We start from the raw sequence: 21,258 nt of genomic DNA on the forward strand, positions 1-21,258 counted from the left end.
CTCTGCCGGGTGAGGATGTGCAAAGGAAAAGGAATGGCTGGGTGCCAGCAAGCTTTATTTGCAAACAACCCACGGGCTGGATTTTGGTTGCTGTGGGTGGCCTGGGAGTAGGAAAGACCATGGGACTTTAGCAGAGCTGTAGGTAGATGTGGTCAGAGCCGGGACAGGATGGAGAGAGAGAGGGCTGGGCCGGACAGCCCTTCCCCGAGGGCAGCCCTTCCCCGAGGGCAGCCCTTCCCCGAGGGCAGTTGGTTGGAGCCACAGTGGAGTTTGCACTGTAGGAGAAGCCCTGGGCATCTCTCTGGTCAGTGTGTAGTCTGTGGTGATGGGAGGCAGCTCCATCCCTCACCGGGGCTCTTCCTTCGCTCTGGCCCCAGAGAGGTCCTGAGCCCCTGGGGTGGGAGAGATGATGTTATCTGGTGGCACATGTACACAACTTGAAAACATTTTAGGAGTAATGTTCATTTTCATTAATTAGAGCAAGTGGTATGGGTTTCTCATTCAGGGTAGTGATAGTTTCTTAATAAATAAATTGAAATTAAAAGCATGGCTTCACTTAAAGTAAAATATAGCAGACAAAAATATGGAAAAGTACAGGGCCATGTCCAATCTCCAAAGCAGGGCTGATTCATTCCTTTGGGCTGTGGTCAGTGTATTAGCAGCTACTGACCTTTGTCATAATGCTGATGACAACAAGGGCCGTCACACTCGGCCGCTTGTGTGCAGGACGCTGTTCGAAGTGCTGTCATGTATATTGGCTCATGTGACCCCCAGGTGATTGATGGGGGTTCCATGAGCCACCTGGAAACACCCCCCAGATGATTGATGCAGTTGCCCCCTCTTACTCATGATGGAAATGAGGTACCCAGGTCAAGTAACTCATCCAAGGGTATAGAATTAGGGAATTGAGAGCAACGTCTTCGACATCAGGTTGACCTGGGTTTGAGATGTGACCGGGCGCCTCACCAAGCTGTGTGACCATGGACAAGTCACTCAACCTCTCTGAACCTGAGTCATCAACTATAAATGGAGATAATGTTGCACTTCTCAGGGTTGCTAAACTTAAACCACTTAGCTCGGTCGTCACTCACACTGAGCGCTCAGAAAGTGTTTGCTGCTGCTCCCAGGGATTGTCCTGTCTTTATCATCATCATCACTTTTGTCATTGTCATGGAAAAGCAGCCCTTGGAGGGAGGGTGATGCATTAAAGCCTGGTATTGGGTTGCCTGCAAACGCCCCCCAGAGGCCCTGCATCTAAAAGCATGTGTGGGTGGGGATGTGGGTGCACCTGCACTTTGCTATTGATCGGGGGACCCCCCCACCCCCCACCAGCGTCTCTTGTAGGCCTGGAATCCTCCATCAAGAGCACTGACCAGGGCTGTGGCTCCTGGTCTCTACCGAGAGGACTGGCCTTGAGCAAAGCCCCTTCAGTGAGGGAGTGGATTGTAATCTAACTCAGACACCTTAAACTCATTTCTTCAAACATTGCCTAGGCTTAAAAATGGGGAGCATTCATGAAAAATCCACATGTGCAGCTAGCTGCTTTTCAACAATCAAAGTCCGCGCCCACTGGGCCCTTGTTCCCACGCAGCTGCAGTCTCTGGGAGCTGAGAAAAGGTTATCTCCTTTGCGGGGGGCTGGGGGGGTGGGGCGGGGTGCTCACCTCTCAGCTTCTGCTTGGGCCCTTGGGTGTATGAGTTTGTGATCCCTTCCATGAAGGTGAAGAGCCTGGTCTTGGGAATCAACCCCTGTGCTGTGCTGGGGGCGATGCCTCTCCTTGGCCAGGTGGTGACACCTGGATTGGGGCTGCTGCTTCTATGTGCCCCAAACCGTGGGGTAGGGCTGGGGGCATGGGGGTTATATCCAATGATTGCAGATATCTCCGGAAGGAAACACTGTCAAAGATTCTGACCGTGGTTTTCTTTGATCCTCAGTTTGGGTTTAGTGATTTGGGTTGACTTTGGACTTTTGTGTTTGGGGTGATTCCTGGTTTCGTTTGGGTCATGCTGTGTCAGCCACAGAGCATCCCCTAAAAAGAGCCCAGGAGAACCCCTTGTTTCAATGTGAAGTGGGACAGGATCCCGTTCAGTGTTTCTGTCGTTCAGGGGCTGAGCTCTGGCGTGTCCAACAGTGCACTAATTAAAAGGAAAAGTGGCACTCAGCGTGTTCTGTGTGTGCTATATTATCTTAGCCCCATTTTTTGTTTTTGCTTTTAGATTAGAAAGCAGTGGCCCAGAGAGGTTAAGTCACTTGCCCGAGGCCACAGAGCACATAAGTGGTAAAGCTGGGGGTTGATCCAGAGAACATGCTGGGTGTCACTGGGGTTCTGTAAAACTGACCACGGCAGCTGTCCCCCCAGCCCTCTAGGTCCCTCCTCTCAGGCTGGTCTCTCTCGGTCTCAGAATGTCTCCGGTGGGTGATAACTGGGTATGAAGCAAGCCCACCACCCAGCAGCACGCCCCAGGCAAAAGGGCCTTGGCTGGGAGCTCAGTTGGTGAGAAGCGACCTCTGCTGGTCAGGGTCGGACAGGGACAGTCCCGAGGGAGGGATTCCAAATGCGGGGAACATGCAAAGCTGATGTCGGCTTCTACATTTAAAAAAAAAATTTTTTTTGATATAACACTTGAGACTTTAACAGATGTTAACGTTTCAGTTTTGACAAGATTACTTAACACAACGGTAGCTTCACCCTCACATGAGATGTGCAGGAAGGTGTAGTTTGGCAAAGGAGACGCTGAGACACCAGTTTCCTAGACCGAGGATCCCTCAGACAGGTCAGGGTGTGAGGGGGGTCAGTGTGGAGAGACATCGGAGGAGGGTGTTTGGGGTGAGTTCCTGGTGTGTTGGGTCCCGGGGCCCTCAGAGCAGAGGGTGGGGGACCCACTGCATCTTGGGCTAGTGGCGGGGGCTGTTAGAATCTTACTCTGTGACCTCTCTGGTTGAAGGGCTGTGACCACTGACTCACTCGCAGAAATCCAGAGCTGCCCTGTCCACTAGCTGCGTGGCTATTTCAATGAATTAAAACCAGAGAAAATAAATCCATCTCCCCCGTTGCACCGGCCGCTTGTCAGCTGCTCACTGTAGCAGACAAGGAGGCGTTTCTGTCATCTGAGAAAGGTCTTCTGGGTGGCACTGAGGGTGAGGGGTGGCCACACGTCCACTTGGGTGCACAGCCAGGGAAGTTTGCTGTTCGGGTCGCCAGCCCTTCCAGAGTTTTCTGCACCAACAGAGACCTTATAACCTGCAAAGCCAAAGCCCTTTACAGAGAAAGCTTGCTGACCCTCATTTAGAGAATGGGTTTGGGGTGCCACGGGTGGAAGGGAAGGCGCTTGAAGGTCATTGCTGAGGTTCAGGCAGAGGCTGTGGCAGCTGGCACTGGGAGGACAATATTTCCGAGAAATATTTTGGAAGCAGAGTGCCCAGGATGTATTCATGAATTAGATACGAGGGGTGGGCATGAGATGGAGAGGACAGGAGAGGGATTGAGCATTGTGTCCAGTCTGGCTGGACAGCTTGGGGGGTGGGGGGAGCGTGTACTGAGTCTGGTGAAGGTGGGGCTCTGTCTTGGTCAGTGCCATGTCCACAGCTCCTAGGGCCCCATAACTGTTCAAGGACACTTGTGGGATGGATGGATGGATGGATGGATGGATGGATGGATGGATGGATGAGTGAGAGAGAAGAGGGACTGGGGAGGGGTTTCTCTTGGGAAATCAAGAGATGGGTTTGCGTGTGATTCATTTTGACTATTTGACCTCCAGAGGGAGGTGTCAATGTGGCCAATGATGGATGAGTCTGGAGCTCTGAGAAAGGGTCAAGGGGGTTGACAGAGATGAGATGGATTTGAAGCCAGAGGACTGGAGGAGAGAATTAGGTGAGAGAGTGGGTTAATGGGGAAGAGGACCAAGGGCTGGGTCCTGGGGCAGCCCAGGGGGAGCCTGAGAGGGGCTGAGCAGCTGCAGCCAGAGCGGCAGGAGGGAACCAGGGGACGAGGTGTCCAGGACCGCAGGGGAGGGTGCAGGGGTAGACATGGCAGGACTGTGCTGAGACAGAGCCGGGGGGACCTGCTCTGGCCAAGCGGGTGTGGGGACCCTGACCCAGGGCCGTCTCCTTGTTAACCCTTCTCTCGGCAGCCCTCCCAAGGGGACCCACGGAGCCCAGTTCAAACACGCCCACCCTGTCCAGACTCCCAGGTCCGTGCGGGGAGACCAAGGCCCAGAGGGAGCAACTGGCTGGTCGGGGTTTCCATGATGGCAGTGCCCGGGAGAGTATGTCACAGCTGTGGGTCTCACCACAGGCCTCCCTCGCCAAGAGACACCACAGAGCATCCCCTTAGAAGTCTAAGTAGTGTCTGCCTCAAGCAGGGGCTCTCAACCACGGGCATCCTCCCCTCCAGGGGGCATGGGGCAGTGTCTGAAGATAGTTTGGGTTGTCACTCCGGCATCCGGCAGATAGAGCCCAGGGCTTGCTACTAAACATTTTACAGGCAAAGAATTATCTGGCCTCAAATGTCAATACTGCCAAAGTTGAGAACCCCTGACCTAGAATGAGAGGAAAACTCATCCATGTTCCAAAATAATGCTTCGATCCCTGGCAGTGTGGCCCATGACCGTCCAAAGTGCTGAATAGCTTCAGACATCCCCTCCACGACCTCGTGGAAGTCCCCCTCCCTTGTAGTGGGCAGGAGAGGCTGTTTTATACAGATGTTTGTACAGATGAGGAAACCGAGGCTCAGAGAGGTGGAGACCAAGGTCGCTCCTCTGGAAATGAGTCCAATCACAACAGAGGCAAAGGATGGGTGGGGGAGACCGGTGTGGTGAGCTTGAGATCAGGTGAGCCTTTCCTGTGCCACCTGTCTTCCCCGAAACCGTGACATTGGGAACACGCTGGATGCCTAGAGGATAGAAACCAAGCCTGGACCGAGTACTCAAGCTCACTCCGGCCCCTCAGCCGGTGGTTCCGGCTGCAAGCTTGGCCACTGAGGGCCCGGGAGCATGACCTCCCCAGGATCAGGGTCCACTGCCCTGCTTTGATTCACACAAGCCAGGAGGCCCAGTGCCCACATGGAGAAAAGGGACCTTTCCACACTCACCTATGGCTTAACCGAGGAAAACACACAACTTTTTTTTTACCTAGAAGCACAGAATGTTTATTTTAATGTTATTTTTGCAAAACCTATTAACTAAAACAGTCGGAATTGTAGACTCTTAGAAGTTGCAGGTCACAGTTCATGGGACGTAACAATAGTCTTGACGTCTAGGAGTCTTTAGAAAAAACGCCTATGAACAAATATTACTTTTGAGGACAGTTTTATTATTATTGTCAATAATAATAATAATAAAATAAAACCATAGTGTTTTCACGTGGGTATTTGTGCAGGGCATAAGGTAAGGAGCCTTCTGTAGTGGCTGTTCTTAGCTCAGACTAACCTTATGATACAAACCTGACTCTGTCTTCTGCAGTGGGTGGGAAGGGGACGTTTCTCTTCTCAGATCTTATCAGGATTTGGGAGGGCCACAGCCCTTCTAAGGCAAAGACTGCATTTCTGTGAGCTTCACAGGGAAAAGGCCTGGCCTGAGAGGTCTTCAGCTGCCAACAGGGACGCCAAAAGGACAGAAATGGTGATAATCAATGGGATGCCTGGGACGTGCAGTGGTCCTTTCTAGAGGTTCACTGAAGCTTTGTGAGGGCAGTGATAAAGCCTGCCTAGGTCAGCACCACGGACAGCGCCACCCCCCAGAAGCGTTCTCTGGCTGATGGATGAATCCCACACGGTGACTTTGGGGCCAGCTCTGTCAGGCTGTTCCCAGAGGATGTTAGGGTCTTCCCCCTTAGGTGGTTGCAAAGATGAAATTAGACGATGTGGGGCGGGGCACCCGGGTGTGTGCTCTGAGTGGGCAGGAGGGCTGGGGTCCCGCGGTGGGGATGGGAGGCCGCCTCTCTTCTTGTGTCAGGGATGGTAGGTTTGGGTTTGAGCTCCCCCCGTTCCCCCCAGACCCTGGTCTGATGGGCTCATTTCCCCTGTAAAGCTGGAGGTGTGGCCGCACAGGAGGAGGGCGTGAGAAGCTGCAGGTAGGAGAGAGACAGAGAAGGTCTGAAGCAGAGTGACCACCTGCTGGGGCAGAGCTAAGGGCCCTGAGGGTGGTGGTCCTGAGATGGCCAGGACTGGGGCTTCTGTGTCGCTGTCTGTCTTCCACAGCACTCCCCAGGGACAGGAGCCGGCAGATGGAGGCTTCATCCAGAGATGGGGTGTTCCCATTTAGCTAAATGCAAAGGAGGGGTGGCAGAGGGCTTGGGGGTATTGGTGAGACGGCTCTTGAGTGATGGATGGTGGAACTCGAGCTGGAGAAAGAGAGAAGGGGAAGGAGAGGTTGATGGGTTGGGAGAAAGCCCAGGGGCGGACAGGCCAGGGGAGGGGGGAGCAGTGCTTCGGGAGGGGGAGATGCCTGAGCCAGCAGCTGGGAGGAGAGGGGATGGGGACTGTGGACGGGCTGACCCTTCCTCAAAGCTGAAGCTCCCTGCTGTTCCCCTGCCACTCAGCTCACAGCCCTCACTCGGGCAGGACCGTTGTTAACCAGGCACGTAAAACCAGTCACTGCGGGATCTGAGGGTCTGCGGTGTGCCAGCCGCACATCTCATTGTCGCTTCTTGATTAAATCTCACAATCCTGTGAGGGACTCTTGCTGTTAGTCCGATGTCATCCACGGGTAAGTGGAGACACAGGAGATTAGGAACTCGTCCAAGGTCGCAGAGTAAGTGCAGGGGCCAACTGACATCTGATTCCAAAGCCTGTGTTTGTGACCAGCAGCCCCAGGTGAGGTGGGAGCTTTAGTACTACCTACGGAGTGGAAAAGGGACAGAATCGCCCACGCCCTTGAAGTTATTTCCCTCCCTCCCCCCCCTCCTCTCTACTTCTGATGTTTCTGTTGATAGTAGAACTCACGGGGAGTGAAATGTGTATGAGAGGTGACCCCTCTGTACCCTGCCCCGTGATAACAAGCCCACCCAGCCAAAGCTCCCTTGCTGTCTTCACACCCACCCCAGCCAGAGGAACTGTGGTTTGTGAATTCTCTGTTTTGCTTTTGAACCAGCCAAGATGTCGTCCGCATCCAGAGATGAAGAAGCAGGTGCTGCTGGCAGCCTCCCACCTACCACGGACGAGCCCTCTCAAGCCTTAGCTGGGTCCGACTCCCTGGACAGTCCTCCCAGACCCCTGGAGAGATCCGTGGGCCAGCTCCCCAGCCCCCCGCTGCTGCCCACCCCACCGCCCAAGGCAGGCTCCAGAACCACGAGGAGTGTCACAGGTGGGCCTACATGCATCCACCCATCCACCTTGCTTCCTTTTTCCTTCCGTTCATCCATCCATGCCTCCGCCCCGTCCTGACTGGCCTCCCACTGTGGGCTGGTTCTCACCCTTGGCTTCTGCGGTGCTCTGGGGCTCTGGGCGGGTCCAGGGGAGCAGAGCTGGAGACGGGAGGGCGCTCCTTAGCCAGGAGGAGCCCTGGTTGTCAGAGGCAGACAGCCCGGGCTCCCTCAGACACGTGTGGGGCAGCGCTCAAAGGTTTCTTCCGGAAGGTGGATGCAGGAGGCGTAGCCACAGCCCCCAGGATGGGGGCTTTATCTTTCTGGACATTCAGGTGTCTGCCTGTCCTTCTCTTTCTGCTTCTGAGTCAGTGTCTATCTGTCTGTCTCCTTACCTCCCCCCTCCCTCCCTCTCATCCCCTCTTTTCTCTCCCTCCCTGCCACTCCCCATCTCCCCTTCCTCTGTCTCTCTGTCTGTCTCGTGATCTCTGCTCATCTCTGTGAGAGCTCCGTCCAGCAAGGCGGAGCCACGAATCCACACTGGACTGTAGGGTGGTGGTCAGAGAGGGGAGCACGGCTGAGCAGAGGCCCGCGAAGGCATCGCCTCCTGGAGCTTTGGCCACGCTGGCTGAAGGGTCCCAGGAAGTAGGGCCATTGTCTTTTCAAGTTTGGGTATTTCTTGTCCCGGCCCTGCTGGAAACAGGAGACACACGCTGCAGGGCTCAGGGGGAAAGCAGGCCTTTCACAAAGAGGCGACTGTTTTTAGGAGTAAAGCCTTGTGCGCTGCCTCTGAGGGCGGGGCCAGGAAGATGAGAGTGGAAAGCAGAGTTCAGCTTTGCTCTAATCCTTGGCCCCCACCTGTAATATGACTACTCACCACTTGTCAGGATCTGCCCGCCCCCAGGCACCGCAAGGAGGCCAGCCCCTCTGGGGAGGGAACGTGTCCCCACTTGACAGTTGAGGGAACTCTGCCATCACCCCTAGTCCCAGCGCCTGCGTACAGCAGCTGCTCAGCGAGTGTGGGTAACTGATCGAAGGAACAGTCAGGTGGTCTGACCCCTCTGTCTGCTTTCTGCCTCTTTCTCCATCTCTGGGAGTCAGGGTGTTCAGTCCTTGGGTGACATGGCCACACAGACTAAAGTTTTGAGGCAAATAATCTGCATCTTGTTACAGACTGTGTGCGAATCCCCCTTCCATCCATTGAAACGAGACAGTTGGAAATCCACTGGATAAGGCACCATCCGCCCGGCTCCTGTATAATTAGTTCAGGGACCCTCTGTCCCTGTTGTGCTTAGACAGGATCAGACCTCAGCCCGTTTCATGTCCCGTGAGTCCTCTCTCCCCGTGTCCTAAGTCCTGGGTCAGCTTCTCTGACTCCCCCCAGCCCCTCAGGGGCGAGGAGCTCCTGAACTTCGGAGACCTTTTCTGACAAGTCACCGAGGAGTCTGGGGACTGGATTAGGGCGGGAGGGGGGGAGGGTTACGAGCTTTGGCCTGGATCCCTTACACCTGAGACTGCATTTTGGCGACTTGGTCTTCGTTTCCTTTAGGGGGAAATAGTTGCTTCAGCACGCGGCCACTAGGTGGCAGCAGAGGAAGAGAAAGGCCCTTCACCTGGGCTTAAGTGGGGCACAAGGGGACGGAGGCTACACACTCAGTGCTCCCCACCCACCCCGGGTGCTCGCTCGGCTGAGATAGCCACAGCGGCCCCCAGCCCACGAGCTTCCTCAGCCCACCCTCCCCCAGGTGTCAGGGAGCCACCTGCACCCAAATCCCACACACAGACTTGCTGTGCTGGGTCTGCGTGGTGTTTAGTATTTTAAAAATGTGTTGCCAACGTTTTAAACATATCAAAATATGTTTAAGTATTAAATATATTATATATCTATATTTATCTGAATCACGTTACTGCACAGCTGAGACTAACACAACATTGTAAACCAACTATACTTCAATTCCAAAAAAGAAAAAAAAGGAAAAAAATATAAAATATGTTTAACGGGCAGCCTTTGGGGCCCTGGGACTTGCCATCATCAGGCCACATCTCGTCCCAAGGAGAATGGGAGAACCGTGATCAGAAGGCCCCCTCTGGTGAGGTGCAGGGTTGGCGGCGGACGTGAACGGATGACGTGGGGAAGCAGAGGGGGCCGTGGTGGTGGTCCAGGATGAGCGATGGCCGTAGAGCTTGGGGAGTTCTTTCACGTTCCGCAAAAGGAAGTATGGCTTCAGGAGTTTGTAGTAGAGAAATGGGAAGGAGGCTTTCGGTGCCTGAGACCTTGCGGGGGGCCTGTGGGCACTGCCGTGGGCTCAGCTCAGGGGTGGAGGATGGACTGGAACTGGTCAGGGACAAAGCTCGTCTCCGGCTTTGGGGGCGAAGGGACATGGTGCAGCATCTGGTACTAGTGGGTTCACCTGGCCGGGAGCCCTGTGTTCCCTCTGCTCACAGGCTCCTGTGTTTTTGCAAAGCCCCACTTCCCCGCCACCAAAGACTTACCTTCTTGTTGGTTCTTCTTACGCCCCAGGCCAGGCCACACTCTTCCAAGGCTCTGGCGGGAAGAGTACTGACCCTCCTGTCCGAGGCCAGCTTTCCACGCCCACGGGGTCCCCACATCTCACCACTGTCCACCGGCCGCTGCCCCCCAGCCGAGTCATCGAGGAGCTGCACAGGGCGCTGGCCACCAAGCACCGCCAGGACAGGTGAGGCCCCTCCCCTGGCAGCGGGACCTGTGTGCCCACATCCCCATCTGCGGCCAGCCTTATGGGTGGCAGTTACGGGGGGAGGGCTCCGGGTTGAACTCAGTGCTCTGCTGTCACCGTCTTGGAATTCCTAGCTTCTGAGCAAGGAGCTTGTGTTTTCATTTTGAACCGGGCTGTTTAGCTGGTCTGTAGCTGGTCTCAGTTGCCACTTTCCGGGAGAGGTCAAGTGGGTGATGTGCACCGTGGGGACCAGCTACAAAGTCCCTGCATTTCCCCCGGAGGATCCAGGGATCCAGGCTTGGGTGGGAGCATCCCGGGGGAGAATCGAGAGGGAGAAGTAGCCGTTACGTTGTCTCGGGACTCTGACGGCTTCCCGTTTTCATTAGGCAAGAGCACAAGCCTGCTTGGAAGCTGACTCTTATTCTTGGTCTCATATGCCTCATAGACTGAGGATAAGGGAGTCATCGAAGGGCAAAACAGACAATGGAATACGTGTGTGGCTTGGCAGAAATATTGGACAAATAAAATGCCCTGCTCAGTTCTGAGGAAATCCTTGATCTGAGTGTTTGCTGCTCTCAGCCTTGGCGGGGTTTATTACGTGCGTGTCTGTGACGTTCGGAACAGCACGTTCTAAGCAGGCATCTGCCTTGGACTCAGAGCCGTGGGTGCCTCTGGCTCTTGTCCTGGGTATCGGCTGCACATACTTGGGGGACATCTTTGCAACGCCCATTATAAGTCTTCAGGTCGACTTTGCAGGGTTTGCAGGTGAAGCTGGACGACGTATAACACGAACTGCCTTTCTGGTTCAGTTTCCAAGGCAGGGACAGTAAGGGGTCCCCGAAGAAACGCGTGGACGTCCGGCTGTCGAGGACGTGCAGTGTGGAGCGGGGCAAGGAGCGGGGCGAGGCTTGGAGCTTTGATGGAGCCTCGGACGGCAAGTGGACCGTGGCTCAGGAGTCTGAGGAGAATAAGGAGAACCTGATCACGAATTCCGAACTCAAGGATGACCTGCTTTTGTATCAAGACGAAGAGGCCCTGAATGACTCCATCATCTCTGGTGAGCGGGGGGTGGATCCCGCGGGGTGGGAACCTCCCACCAGAGGCACGCACCCAAGGCCGCCTTCGAGGGGGCACTTCTGCCGCCAGCACAGAGGGGGCGGGGGAGTGATGGAGAGAGATACCCCCCTCTCCTTGTTTCGTGAGCAGGCTGCCTGCGGGCAGGCTCAGGGCACAGTTAGGATGGACCTGAGTGAGTTTGTTTTATTCTGCCCATCGCATATTCATTTTCACGTGTATTGGAAAAACAAAAGTGGCTCAGTCAGTGACAGCATCACTGCTTGGGATGACACGGCAGGAGGTGGTGTCGGTGGCACTCGGATGGCCAGCGTTTGGAAAATGTAGCAGAAAATGTTAACAGGAAAGCGAGATGAGGTGGAAGTGGGAGGGAGGGAAGGAGAGAGGGGCTGATGCCAGTGGTCGTCTCGGAAATACTATAAGCGGCATCATCTGTTTGTTCAGGACCACGTGTTCACGAGGCCCTAGGAGGTCTGTCCTCACAACATGTTCTAAAGGTCAGAGTATTTGGTCTGTCTTACCCTTGAAGATCTGGGGGCTCAGAGAGACAGAGCATCGTAGACCCCTCGTGACACAGGTAAAAGGGTGCTGGGTCCTGGTGCAGGCTGTGCTGAGCTTCGTCTCTTGTAGGAGGGTCGAGGGTGGACGTGGCTATAAGGCCTTTGGGGAGGCTTCTTGTTCCCAAGTGAGGGGTTATTGTTCTTCCTGAAAGCATCTCATGGTGACCATCACTGCCACAGGCAGAGCCCTGGGTGGAGCCACGGGGGACCTGGTCTGGTGTTGGTGGAGAGTCGGGAAGGGGCTGGCATTGAACCTGAGCCGGCTGGTACTAAGCGGGTACAGGCAGAGCGAATCGTGACCAGGTGGACAGACCAGGAGCCCAGGGCTAGACACTGGCCTTGACTGTCATCCCCTCCTGCGACCTTGCATACCTCTGGGCCTTTTCCACGCTGGTCTAGCGAAGCACTTCCGGGAGCACGTGCTGCGGTACACGTGGGGTGACACGGCACCCATGAGGTTGGAAGAGGCTGATAGATAGTCGAACTGAGGTCTTCGTGGCAGAAGCTCACAGCCATAGGGCCCTGGACGTCTAAGAAGAGGTTGAAGCTTGTGATGTTTCCCAAACTTACCTGGCCCTGGGACCCTTTCCCTTAAACACCCGTCAGCATCCTGCCGGATGGGGTGACGTGGGACACATCTGAGAACGGCTGGCGTAGACAGGGCTCACGGGCTGGGACAGGTCCCTCAACCTCGGCACCGGTGACATTGGGGGCTGGACAGTCCTCTGTGGTGGTGCTGCCCTGGGCCTTGTAGGGTGTCTGGAGCGTCCCTGGCTTCTGCTTGCTGGACCGCACTCCCTCTGGCTCTGGGCGAGGGTTCTTCCTGCCTCTTTCAGCTGCCGGGGGCTCCAGTGGTCCTTGCCTTGTGGCTCTGATCTCTGCCTCCATCTTCACATCAGCTCTTCCGTGTCCTCTCTTTTTCTTATAAGGACACTCGTCATTGGTTTTAGGGCCCATCTGGATAATCTGGGATGATCTCCTCATTTTGAGATCCTTACCTTAATTACATCTGCAAAAGCAAATTACATCTTTTTTTTTTTTCCAAATGAGGTCACATTCCCAGGTTCCAGGTGCACCAATCTTTGGGGGTCACTGTTCTACCCAACACTGTCACCCCTGATGGTGTAGCATGTTCTTTTTCTTATTGAGCCAAGGTTGCCCCTGGGACCTTTTACCCCCAACCCCTCGCCCGGGTCCTCAGCAGTGGGACCAGTCCACGTGCCTCAGAGGAGACCTGCTGTGGGAAGGAGCGGGTCCCTGCCTGCCTCGCCCCCCGACCCCTCATTGATCAGCTCCGACCTTCTCCTCGTGGCTCTGATGACAGCGCTGTGAACCTTCCTTCAGGGCTTTGACACAGTTGCCGTTTTACCCTGATGTTTGTCCTTGTCTGACTGTTGTCTGTCTCCCCACCAGTCTATCGTTATTCGACTGTTACTGGTGACCTAATGTATGTGTTTGACTGCTGTGCCCCCTCGTCCCCATGTGCCTGGTTCTAAGTAGGAGTCAGTGAGTAGCTGCTGCATGAGTGGCTTTAAATACCATCTGCCAATCCGACGGGTCCTGCAGCCCACGTGGCCCGAGCTCCAAGGGGTTGCCCTGTTAACTCAGCACGTCCCCCTGGGGTCTCGGAGGTGCGGCTGACCTGACATCTTTGGATCTGAGCTCTTGATCTTTGCCTCCAAACCCAGACCGTTCCCTGTCCTTGTGAGCAGGGCCTCTGACCTTCCGTGGCCTGGGGCCACCTTGCCTCTCTCTGGACTTTGCACCTGACACGCAAATGGCTCCTCCTTGAAGACATCGGGCCGGTCCCCCTCTGCTGTGCTCAGCCTCCCCCGAGGCTCCCTGCCTGCGCCATCACCTCTGTTCCAGCCTCTCCACACAGACAGACGTCAGGGAACGTCACCCCTTGCTCACATTCCTCCAGTGGCTTCCGAGGGGTTTAACGCCCTGACCTCACCAGGACCTGCGTGGCCTGTCCCTGTCCCCCGGGCTTGTCTCCTCTCCATGCCCCCTGGGACCCAGCCATACACCCTCCCTGCTTCTTACACGCCCTGACCACAGGGCTCCCATGCTCACCACGCAGGAGGTGTGTGCGGCTCCACGGGGTTTAAAACACCGCTTCCTCCAGGAAGCCGGCAGGCATAAACAAGCGACTCCTCTGCCAGTCCCTACGCACACAATAAATGTCAGTGAATGATGGGGTGTCGGGATGAAAGGAGATGGTGTCTGTAGCCTCACGTGGCAGATCAGCCGTTTCGCCGCCTCCGAGGATCCTCCCAGGACGTCGGGCAAACCTGAGTCTCTTGTTGTTTGTCTTCTCAAACCGGCGTCCTTAATTGAACTTGGCGTTTGGCTGTGGTGACAGGAAGAGGGAGGGTGGAACTCATTCTAGAAACTCTGCTGTTGTTAACATGCCCAGGATCCCACCAGGCTGTGCTCAGGAAGGACTGCACTGACTGTGTTTGCAAACCCAGGTAAAGCCACCCCTCTTGTGGGCATCGTTGTCTGGGGCTCAAGGTCAAGGGCTCACATCCAACCCTAAGAGCATCCGGTGGAGGGCTGGGCGCATTGCACGCAGTGAGGCGGATCTGGGGATTCCCGACGCCCACACACTGACCCCTGACATCTGTAGTTGAGGCCACGGTACACAATCCGGGGTCCCTGAACCCCTGAGATCCAGGGCAGAAAGTGGATTCTTTGCCTTTATCATATTCTCACGTGTGTTTGTAACTCCCTCAAAGTTACGAATCTCTGGGACACCATGCTTGGAGGAAAAAAAATTCAATATTGGTTCTGGGAAAAGTCTATAAATCTTACTTTTGGGGCCAAGTGGGTCATAGTGGGAAAGGCTCATAAACGTATTCTGCTTGGCCTGGTAGGACAGTGGCAAAGGTCAGCTTTTATTTCCTTCGCTCGAGTTCAAACCCCGCTCCCGGCTTCCCGCTGGTGTGTTCTTTGTAGATCTCTGTGGTGCAGAGGCAGTGGTTTCATCAATTATTAACCATAGAAACTGCACTGGTATTTATTTATTTATCCTCATAACTCCCTGTCGATGGAGCCTTTGCAGGTGGCCTCTCATCCAATGTGAACACCACAGGAAGTGCTTGTTATCGAACATCTTGCCAGCCTGAATTCTCTAGTAGTAGCTACCTTAGGGTTTAATTTCTGGAGGTGGTGGAGGCCCCATCCGAGGCAGCCCTGCCCCTGAATCAGCTAGAACACTGTCCTGCTGGATCCGGTTGGAGTGAAAAATGTATTTGCTTTAGTCTGGGTCTGGCCGTTGGATTTCCATGCAGGGCACATACGATGTCTCGATCAACACAAAGATGCATTACAGGCTGTTGTGTTTGTGCCTCGTGTGCTGTGTTTATGCTCCCACGTAGGCTTGTGTGCGTATGTGTCCACACGGTACCTTTGTGGGCATGTGCAGTCAGTGCCAGGTAACTGGGGACATTCTCAAGTCCATCAAAGGTGATTTTTTAAAAAAAGATTTTGTTTTTTAGAGCAGTTTTAGGTTCACAGCAAATTAAGAAATATAGACTTTTCCCGTATTCCCCCGCCCCATACCTGCACAGCGCCCTCCGTTCCCAGCATCCCCTCCACATGGTGCATTTGTTACAGCTGATGAACCTGCACTGACACACGGTCGCCCAAAGTCCATAATTTGTTAGAGTTTATTCTTGGTGTTGTACGTTCTGTGGGTTTGGACAAATGGATAATGACGTGTCCGTCCTTACAGTATCATATGGAGAAGTTCCACTGCCCTGAAAATCCTCTGGGCTCTGCCTGTTCATCCCTCCCTCCCCCCAACCCCTGGCAGCCACTGATCTTTTTACTGTCTCCATAGTTTTGTCTTTTCCAGAAGGTCGTATTTGGAATAGTATAGTAGGTAGTCTTTTCAGATTGGCTTCTTTCACTTAATAATATACATTTATGTTTCTGCCTTGCCATTTCATGGCTAGATGATATTTAATTTTTTTTCTTATTTTTATTTTTTCTTTCAGTTTTGTTGAGATACAAATGACACGTAACGCGGTGTAAATTTAAGGTGTATACAGCGTAATGTTTTTCACTTACATACATCCTGAAATACCACAATACGTTTAATAAACATCCATCATTTCATATAGATACAAAATTAAAGAAATAGAAAAAAAATTTTTTTCCTTGTGAGGAGAACTCTTAGGATTTACTCTTTTGAAACTTTCATATGCAACACACATCGGTGTTAATTACATTTATCGTATTTCTCGTCTTGTACGTTACATCCCTAGTATTCGTATTTCTCGTGTTGTACGTTACATCCCTAGTACTTACTTATAACTGGCGGTTTATACCTTTGGACCACCTTCATCCAATTCCCCCTGCTTCCATCTCCCACCTCTGGCAACCACAAATCAGATCTCTTTTTTCTATGAGTTTATTTTTGAAGTATAGTTGACCTACAACACTACATTAGTTCCTGATGTACAACATAGTGATTCAATGTTTCTATACATTTCAAAATGATCTCCATGATAAATCTAGTTACCCTCTGTCACCGCGAAGATATCACATAATTATTGGCTATATTCCCCACACTGTACATTTCCTACCCGCGGCTCATTTATTTTTCAGCTGGAAGTTCGTGCCTCTTAATCTCCCTCACCTGTGTCTCTCCTCCCCCATCCCCTCGTTTCTTTTTAATGCAGAATAATATTCCACTGTCTGGCTGTATCCCAGTTTATTTATCCCTTCACCTACTGAAGGAAGTCTTGGTTGTTTCTAAGTTTTGGCAACTGTGACTAAAGCTGTTATAAACATCCATGTGCAGGTTTTTGTGTGGGTATAAGTATTCAACTCCTTTGGGTAAATACCAAAGAGTGAAACGGTTGGATCATAGGTTAAGAGGATGTTGAGTGTTGTAAGAAACCACCGAACAGCCTTCCAAGGTGACTGCTCCATTTTACATTCCCACCAGCAATGGATGAAAGTTCCTGTTCCCCCACATCTTTGCCAGCATTTGGTGTTTGTCAGTGTTCTGGACTTCGGCCACTCTTATAGGTTTGTAGTGGTACCTCATTATTGTTTTAATTTGCATTTTCCTAATGACACATGATATGGTGCATCTTTTCATGTGTTGATTTAACATCTGTATATCTGCTTTGGTGAGGTGTCCGTTAAGATTTTTGGCCCGTTTTTTAATTGGGTGATTTGTTTTTTTATTGTTGAGTTTTTTAATATATTTTGGATGACATTCCTTTATCGGATGTGTCTTTTGCAAATATTTATTCCCAGTCCATGACTCTTCTTCTTATACTCTCAACATTGTATTTAACAGAAGTTTTAACTTAGTAAACTCCAGCTTATCAATTGTTTCTTCCTTGGAGTGTGCCTTTGGTCTTGTATCTAAAAGTCATTACCATACATAAGGTCACTTAGGTTTCCTCCTAGGTGATCTAGAACTTCTATAGTGTTGTGTTTTGCATTTCAGTCTGTGGTCCATTTTGACTTAATTTTTGTGAGAGGTGAAAGTTCTGTGTCTAGATTCATTTTTTGTTTTTATTCTTTTGCATGTTGATGTCCAATTGTTCCAGCACCATTTGTGCAAAGATCATCATTGCTTTATCGTGTTGCTTTTGCTCCTTCGTCAAAGATCAGTTATCTGTATTTATGTGGGTCTATTTCTGAACTCACTCTTTTGTTCTATTGATGTATTTGTCTCTTCTTTCACCAATACCACACTATAAACTAAGTCGAGTAGTGTCAGTCTTCCAACTTTGTTCTCCAGTATTGTGTTGGCTATTCTTAGTCTTTTGCCTGTCCATATAAACTTCAGAATGTCTGCCAGTATCCACAAAATACCTTGTTGGGATTTGGATTGGGATTGCACCGAACCTATAGATCACGTCAGGAAAAACTGACGTCTTGACAATATTCAGCCTTACTGTCCAAGAACATGGAATATCTCTCCATTTATTTGGTTCTTCTTTGATTTTGTTCATTAGAGTTTTGTAGCTTTCCTCGTATAGATCTTGTGAATATGTTGTTGGATTTATATATAACTGTTTCATTTTGGGGGATGTTAATATAAAGGCATTATGTTTTTAATTTCAAATTCCAGTTGTTCATTGTTGGTATAATGGAAAGCAATTGACTCTTGTATATTAACCTTGTATCCTGCAACCTTGCTACAATCACTGATTAGTTCCAGGAGTTTTTCATTGATTCTTTTGGATTTTCTACATAGATAATTGTGTCATCAGAAAACAAAGACAGTTTTATGCCTTCTCACTCTGTGTACCTTTTATTTCCTTTTCTTCTCTTTTTGCATTCCCTCCTATTCCAGTATGATATTGAAAAGGAATGATGGAAAAGACATCTTGCTTTGTTCCTGATCTTAGTGGGAAAGCTTTGAGTTTCTCACCATTAAGGATGTTGTTAGCGCTCGGTTTCTGTAGATACTCTTTATCAAGTTGAAGAAGCTCCTCTTTGCTAAGTTTACTGATGTGGTTTTTTAATTGAGGTAACGTTGGTTTATAACATTACGAGTTTCATGTGTACAGCACTATATTTTTTACTTCTGTACACACTACAGTGTGCTCACCACCCCAAATTCAGTTTCTATCCATCATCATGCAATAGACCCCCTTTGTCCATTTTGCCTTCCCCCTTGTTTCCCTCTGGTAACCACTACTCTGTTCTCTGTATCTACATTTTGGTTTATTTATTTGTTTGTTTTTTGTATCGCACACGTGAGTGATTTCATTTGGTGTTTGTCTTTCTCTGTCAGACTTGTCTCACTTAGCATAATATCCTACAGGTCCATTCGTGCTGTTCCGAATGGCAGGATTTTCTCTTTTTTATGACGGAGTAGTATCCTGCTATGTGTGTGTCTGTGTGTGTGTATGTATATATGTACACAACTTCTTTATCCCTTCATCTCTTAATGGGCAGTTAGGTTGTTTCCATATCTCTTGGCTATTGTAAATCATACTGGGATGAACGTAGGAGTGCATATATCCTTTTGAATTAGTGTTTTTGTATTCTTCAGATAAATAACAAGATGTGGAATAGCTGGATTGTATGGTAATTCTATTCTTATTTTTCGGAGGAATCTCCATATTGTTTTCCATAGTGGCTGCACCAACTTACATCCTCAGCAACTGTGTATAAGGGTTCCCTTTTCTCCACATCCTCTCCAACCCTTGTTATCTCTTGCTTTTCTGATAATAGCCATTCTAACAGGCATGAAGTGATATCTCACTGTAGTTCTGATTTGCATTCCCCTAATAATTAGTGATGTTGAACATCTTTTCACGTGCCTGTTGGCCATCTGTATGTCTTTTTTTGAAAAATGTTCAGATCTTCTGCCCACTATTCAATCAGATTTTCTGTTTTGGAGTTGTTGAGTTGTATGAGTTCTTCATATATTTTGGATATTAACCCCTTATTGCATATATGATTCGCAAATACCTTCTTCCCATCAGGTAGGTTGTCTTTTAGTTTTGTTGATGGCTTCCTTTGCTGTGCAGAAGCTTTTTTAGTTTGATGCAATCCTATTTGTTTATTTTTGCTTTTGTTTCCTTTGCTTGAGGAGACATACATAGAAAGGTATTGCTAAGACTGATGTAAAAAGAGCATCCTGCCTATGTTTTCTTCCAGGAGTTTTATGGTTTCAGATCTTATATTCAAGTCTTTAATCCATTTTGAGTTAATTTTTGTGTATGGTGTGAGACAGTGGTCTAGTTTCTTATCTATCTATCCAGTTTTCTCAGCACCATTTATTGAAGATACTATCCTTTCTCTGTAGTATGTTCTTTGCTCTTTTGTTGTAAATTATTTGTCCCTATATATGCGGGTTTATTTCTAAGATCTCAATTCTGTTTCTGATCTATGTATCTGTTTTTCTGCCAATTCCATGCTGTTTTGATTACTACGGCTTTTGTAATATAGTTTGAAATCAGGGTGTGTGATACCTCAAGATTTGTTGTTTTCTCTCAGGATTGCTTGGGTATTTGTGGTCTTTTGTGCTTCCATATGAATTTTAGAATTTTTTGTTCTATTTCTGTGAAGAATGTCATTGGGATTTTGATAGGGATCGCATTGACTGTACATTGCTTTAGGTAATGTGAACTTTTGAACAATGTTAATAGTTAATACTTTTAATCCAATGAGGACCCAGAGTATCTTTCTGTTTCTTTGTATCTTCTTCAATTTATTTCAACAATGTCTTATATTTTTCAGTGTACGAGTCTTTCACCTTCTTGATTAAAATTACTTCTTTTTTGGTACCAATTGTAAATAGAATTGTTAATTTTACTTTATGCTAGCTTATTGTTAGTTTATAGGAATGCAGTGGATTTTCATATATTGTTTTTGTACCCTGCAACTTTATTGTAATCATTATTTTGAGTAGTTTTTCGGTGGAGTCTTTGGGATTTTCTATACATAAAAATTATGCTGTCTGCAGACAGTGACAATTTTACTTCTTCCTTTCCCATTTGGATGTCTTTAATTTCTTTTTCTTGCCTAATTTCTTTAGCTAGGACTTTCAATACTACATTGAACAAGAGCGGTGAGAGTGGGCACCCTTGTCTTCTTCCTGATCTTAGAGGGATAACTTTCAGTTTTCCACTATTGTGTATAATGTTAGCTGTGGGTTTCTTTGTCATATGAGGCCTTTATTAGGTTGAGGCACATTCCTCATGTACCCATTTTATTGAGAATTTCTCTCATAAATGGCTGTTGAATCTTGTCATATGCTTTTTCTGCATCTACTGAGAGGATCATATGATTTTTATCCTTCATTTTCTTAGTGTGGTGTATCATATTGATTGATTTGTGGATGTTGAACCATCCTTGCATCTCTAGAGTAAGCCCCACTTGATCATGGTGTATGATCCTTTTAAGGTAGCACACGTGTTCAGTTTGCTAATATTTTGTTGAGGATTTTTGCATTTATGTTCATCAGAACTGTTGGCCTGTAATTTTCTTTTTTTGTGTTGTCTTTATCTGGTTTTGGTATCGGGAAGATGCTGGCCTCTTAAAATGAGTTAGGAAGTGTTCCATTTTCTTCAACTTTTTGGATGAGTTTGAGAAGGATAGATATTAAATCTTTGAATGTTTGGCAAGATTCACCTATGAAGCTGTCGGCCCTGGACTTTTGTTTCTGGAGAAGTTTTTTAAATTACTCTTTCAATAATCTTACTAGTGATCAGTCCTTTCAGATTTTCTATTTCTTCATGATTCAGTCTTGAAAATTTGTATGATTCTAAGAATTTTTTCATTTCTTCTAGGTTTCCCAGTTTGTTGGGAGTACAGCTATTCTCTCTTTTTTTTTAAATATCTTTATTGGGATATAATTCCTTTACAATGGTGTGTTAGTTTCTGCTTTATAACAAAGTGAATCAGTTATACATATACATATGTTCCCATATCTCTTCCCTCTTGCGTCTCCCTCCCTCCCACCCTCCCTATCCCAACCCTCCAGGCGGTCACAAATCACGGAGCTGATCTCCCTGTGCTATGCGGCTGCTTCCCACTAGCTATCTATTTTACTTTTGGTAGTGTATATATGTCCATGCCTCTCTCTTGCTTTGTCACAGCTCACCCTTCCCCCTCCCCGTATCCTCAAGCCCGTTCTCCAG

The 21,258-nt window shown here is 49.6% G+C and overlaps 1 protein-coding gene across 1 annotated transcript in view; it reads left to right on the forward strand.

The window, feature by feature from the left end:
* The window catches only part of PHACTR3 (phosphatase and actin regulator 3), a 218,207-nt gene that overhangs the window by 133,207 nt on the left and 63,742 nt on the right, over window positions 1-21,258 (forward strand). The window contains exons 5-7 of the mRNA XM_065892441.1: window positions 7,089-7,301; window positions 9,821-9,995; window positions 10,805-11,052. Coding sequence (XP_065748513.1) covers window positions 7,089-7,301; window positions 9,821-9,995; window positions 10,805-11,052 — 636 coding nt within the window. The remainder of the gene's footprint in view (window positions 1-7,088; window positions 7,302-9,820; window positions 9,996-10,804; window positions 11,053-21,258) is intronic.

The sequence above is a fragment of the Phocoena phocoena genome, chromosome 15 (genome assembly GCF_963924675.1).
Source record: "Phocoena phocoena chromosome 15, mPhoPho1.1, whole genome shotgun sequence".
NCBI lineage: Eukaryota > Metazoa > Chordata > Mammalia > Artiodactyla > Phocoenidae > Phocoena > Phocoena phocoena.